Source organism: Nematolebias whitei, chromosome 3, assembly GCF_014905685.2.
Source record: "Nematolebias whitei isolate Nwh7 chromosome 3, NemWhi1, whole genome shotgun sequence".
Lineage (NCBI taxonomy): Eukaryota > Metazoa > Chordata > Actinopteri > Cyprinodontiformes > Rivulidae > Nematolebias > Nematolebias whitei.
In genome coordinates this window covers 17,767,833-17,771,924 of record NC_056500.1, presented here as the reverse complement: position 1 = coordinate 17,771,924, position 4,092 = coordinate 17,767,833, and the positions used below count along the sequence as shown (strand labels likewise).

Here is a 4,092-nt window from a genome sequence, read left to right as displayed (position 1 = left end):
TTAGCATCAGAGTCCTGTTAGCAGTGTGGTTCTGTTAGCATCAGAGTTCCATTAGCAGTGTGGTACTGTTAGCAGCGTAGTCCTGTTAGCAGTGTGGTTCTGTTAGCATCAGAGTCCTGTTAGCAGTGTGATTCTGTTAGCATCATAGTCCTATTAGCAGTGTGATTCTGTTAGCATTATAGTCCTGTTAGCAGTGTGGTTCTGTTAGCATCAGAGTCCTCTTAGCAGTGTGGTTATGTTAGCATCAGAGTCCTGTTAGCAGTGTGGTTCTGTTAGCATCAGAGCCCTTTTAGCGGTGTGGTTCTGTTAGCATCAGAGTTCCATTAGCAGTGTGGTACTGTTAGCGGTGTGGTTAAGATAAGATAAGCTAGATAGATGGAAAGGGTTAGCCATATGTGCATGTGAAATGACCACATTAACTGTAAGTGTCAGAGAGTCTGAGTCAGAGATTCTTTATTGTCGTTCGCTGCGCAATTATGTACACAGGGTCCCAGTTACATCCAACAATAAAATGTAAAAGAAAAACAATAATAACATCTAAGACATGAACTAAGAAAAACATCAACTAAAAATACACTAAGCACTAACAGCATAAAAACATTACGTCAAACAGCAGCACGAACATGAGCATGAGTCTGTGGTCATGTAATGGCATGTCATATAAGTGGTCATGTAATTGTAAGTACATGTAATTCTAAGTACATTTCAATTTTCATAAAGTTACAAACATGTAAAAGTGGCTGCTCATCTTAATTATTTAAATATATATTTCACATTAAAGTGAAGTTGAGCAGATTTGACCTTTCTTAGTCATTGTGTGTTGTGTGTTGAATTTTAACACAAATCCTGTTTTCATTTTCATTACAGCAAGATTTTAGATGAACTCTCTTTTTTATTGCCAATAAATGTATTGCTGTTTCTTGATTATGTTATCAATCCCTCTGTTCTGAATTGCTGTTAATGTAACTCAGTGTGTTCAAATAAACTAAAGCAAAGTAATAACCTAAACCAAACAAAGTGGAGTTAGTGGATACCCTCTCCTGAGAGTAAACAAGTCCCCCTTCCCCCAGCACATCCCTGCAGAGTTGAAAGCATGTTCACCAGCTGTGAGCTGGACCTTGAGTTTGTAAGGACCCACTTCATTGTTCCTGGACTCGCAGTCTTCGAGTTCCACCCTCGTCCTCACCCCACCTCTGTGACTCAGCCCCGGCTTCACTTCCCTTCTTGCTGTGGAGAGGAAGGATCTGCCAGAAAGTGTGTGTGTGTTTGCGTGTATGAGCATGGCTATGATGGTGTGCATATGTCACCCGAGTCTTGGGTGGAGTCGGGCCTAGAGAGACCAAAGTTCATCTATTTTTTATTTTTTTTCCTATGGAGCCAGTGGTTTGCTTGATCAGTACACACACAGATAGGTTGGAGTAAAAGTGAAACCGGTTTAGGAGTGCTTTTAAAAGAAAGACGTCATTCCAAGATAATGGGAAAATGAGAAAAAAAATCTATATTTACTGAATTATAAGAGCCCTAAAGATTTTTGTGTTTCTTTTAATATAAAGCATCTTAATTGGCGCTTAATCATATTTTTCATAATCCATCCATTCATTGATAATAAAGGATTTCTGAACCACATATAATCTGTAAACAATGCAATAATTACACAAAACTAATGCGTCACTACATATAACTGTAATCAGTGAATACATTTTTGTATTTATGCTCAAATACACATTCAGCCTCTGACATCTTCAGTTCGGGAGTGGAAAGTGGAGATACCGCCAGATTTTAGAGATCACATCAACTTGAATTAGCTTTGCTCCTAAAGTTTCACAACAGGACGAAGTATTTGTTGTTCATCAGCCAAGAAGTTGAAAAAGCACCTAACAGCTAGTTTCCAGTAATCGTTCTTTACTCTCCCTGGGTTTCACCAAATCATTAGTTCTTTATTCATTCATTCATTTATGTATTTATTTTATCCGTATACTGTAATTTAGCCCAGTAATGTCACGTTCATCCATTTTTATATAGTTTTTTATACATATATCCTATTAAAACTTTGTAAAATAAATAAGCCTGAGCCATATTTTGTACTTGTGTTTGCTTTCTGTTATTCATGTTATCTTTCTTTTAAACGCATCAATCATCAATTAAAATATAAATTATTCTTGTATACTTATAATTTGTATTTTAACTAGAAGAACAAGAAGCAATGACTAATACTTCTTTGTTTCTGTTCATTTGTCATGTTATAGTTTTAATTGTGAATATTTACGTCTTCATCTTTCTGTTTCTTTCCTCAGTTGGTGAAGTTGTGTATTGGGATGATTGATGCTGGAAAAGCCTACAATGCAGCCAACAAGCAGTTTGTTAATGGGATCAGGGAGCTTGCCCAGCAGTCTGCCAAAGATGAGGTCATTGAGGTAAACAAGAAATAATTCAGCTTGACCTTGACCTTAGAAAGTCCCCAGCTTTGGTGTTGCATTTTATTTCCTATTTCACTTGTGAGGGGTCAGGGTTCCTTCAGAATTTTGTTACACACCTAAAAAGCCTGACTGAATGGTTTTACATTAAAAAGTTCTGTACTTCCTTATTTACTTTTCTATTAGATCAAAGTAAAAAACAAAAACAAGGGCTAGTAAAACACTGAATTGCTCTCAGCATCTCAAAGAGATCATATGTTTTGTTTTCTTAAGGCGAGTGTTTTAAATCTTATTTTGTTCTGAACTTCATCTTTGGGTTTGAAAATCAAACTCTTCATTGAGTTAAAGAAAGTAACTCAGCCAGAACAGCTCCTTCTCAATGCACTGATTTTTCCTCAGACGGACCAAATTTTTCCTTTAGTCATACCTGAGGAGCTTGTGGAGCATCAGAGAGGAGTTTGTGCGTCATCCCATTTGTGCTCTGTTTTGTGCTTTAGTGTTCTTCACCTTCACAAATAAAACTCATCCCTCTCTCCCTGCCTGTATTCATGGCTCTCGTCCTTTTCTCTCCACAGTCCAGTCTCACAAAGTTCGCTGAGAGCCTTCAGGAGATGATCAACTATCACACGGTATGCTGCCACTTCTCTGTGAAACCAGATGTATTTTCATTATGTCTCCCCTAAATCGCTGAGTGGTGACAAAATCCAGATGTGCTGACAGTATGGAGCAGCTTTTTAACTGCCATAGTTTTTAATTACTGCTGGGAAAGACTGCAACAAACCACTAAATCCAAAAGAGAAAGACTTTAAGGAGAAAAAAAAGTTAAAAATGTATCTTCTAGAAGCTTCGTCTCTGGTTAGACATGAGTAAAGTAATCTAAATCAGGGTGTTTCTTAAAAACGTCTGTCTAAGCAGCAAACATAGGTCATCATAAGAAAAAGATAAATAAATAAAAGCTATGAGGGCAAAACTGCATGTTGTGGAAGATAGTAATTTTATCTGTTTGAATAAATTATGCATCACTGGGCTACGTGTGGTAATGGTCAATATTTTATGTTGTGGTTATCATCTTTCAGAACTGGAGCAGTTTAAGTCTTTAGATTCGGTATTCTGTTCTTCCTGATTCCACTTCATGTATTTTAACTTGCTTCACTGTCAAACACAGAACATTAGCCAACAAATAATGGTAATCCTACTTCTTATGTTATCAGGCACATCGAGCTGGTTTTGATCATATAGTAGTCCATCACTACTTCGCGGCTCGTTTATCGTGGACTCTTTCTATCGCGGTTTTTCAAAATAAGATTGGACATAACACACAAGTGGCTGATTGATGGATGAGCCACACAATCGGCATGGCATTTTTATTTGAAATAAATTATTTTAAATTATTTAGCGCCACTTGCACCTTTGTGCAGCCCTTACTGCAGGATAAACTTCCTGCTGCAGCTGACCAGCTGTTCAGTTTGCAGAGTGGAGAAGTGGGCGTGGCTGAGAGCACTTGCAGGTGGCAAAGAGAGAGGAGGCAGGGAGCTGAAATTATTACATTTTATTCTCTTTTAGATCTTAAGAGTTTAGAAACATTGTTTAGAATATTGCAAGTGTGTGGGAAGAGTTTAAAACACTTATACACACACATATACACATATACACATATACACATATATATATATATATA

General features: G+C 37.2%; 1 protein-coding gene across 1 annotated transcript in view; it reads left to right on the top strand.

Moving 5' to 3' along the window:
- LOC119430619 (arf-GAP with coiled-coil, ANK repeat and PH domain-containing protein 2) overlaps positions 1-4,092 on the top strand; it is a 58,825-nt gene that overhangs the window by 16,593 nt on the left and 38,140 nt on the right. Inside the window, exons 3-4 of the mRNA XM_037698054.1 lie at positions 2,295-2,414; positions 2,990-3,043. Coding sequence (XP_037553982.1) covers positions 2,295-2,414; positions 2,990-3,043 — 174 coding nt within the window. The remainder of the gene's footprint in view (positions 1-2,294; positions 2,415-2,989; positions 3,044-4,092) is intronic.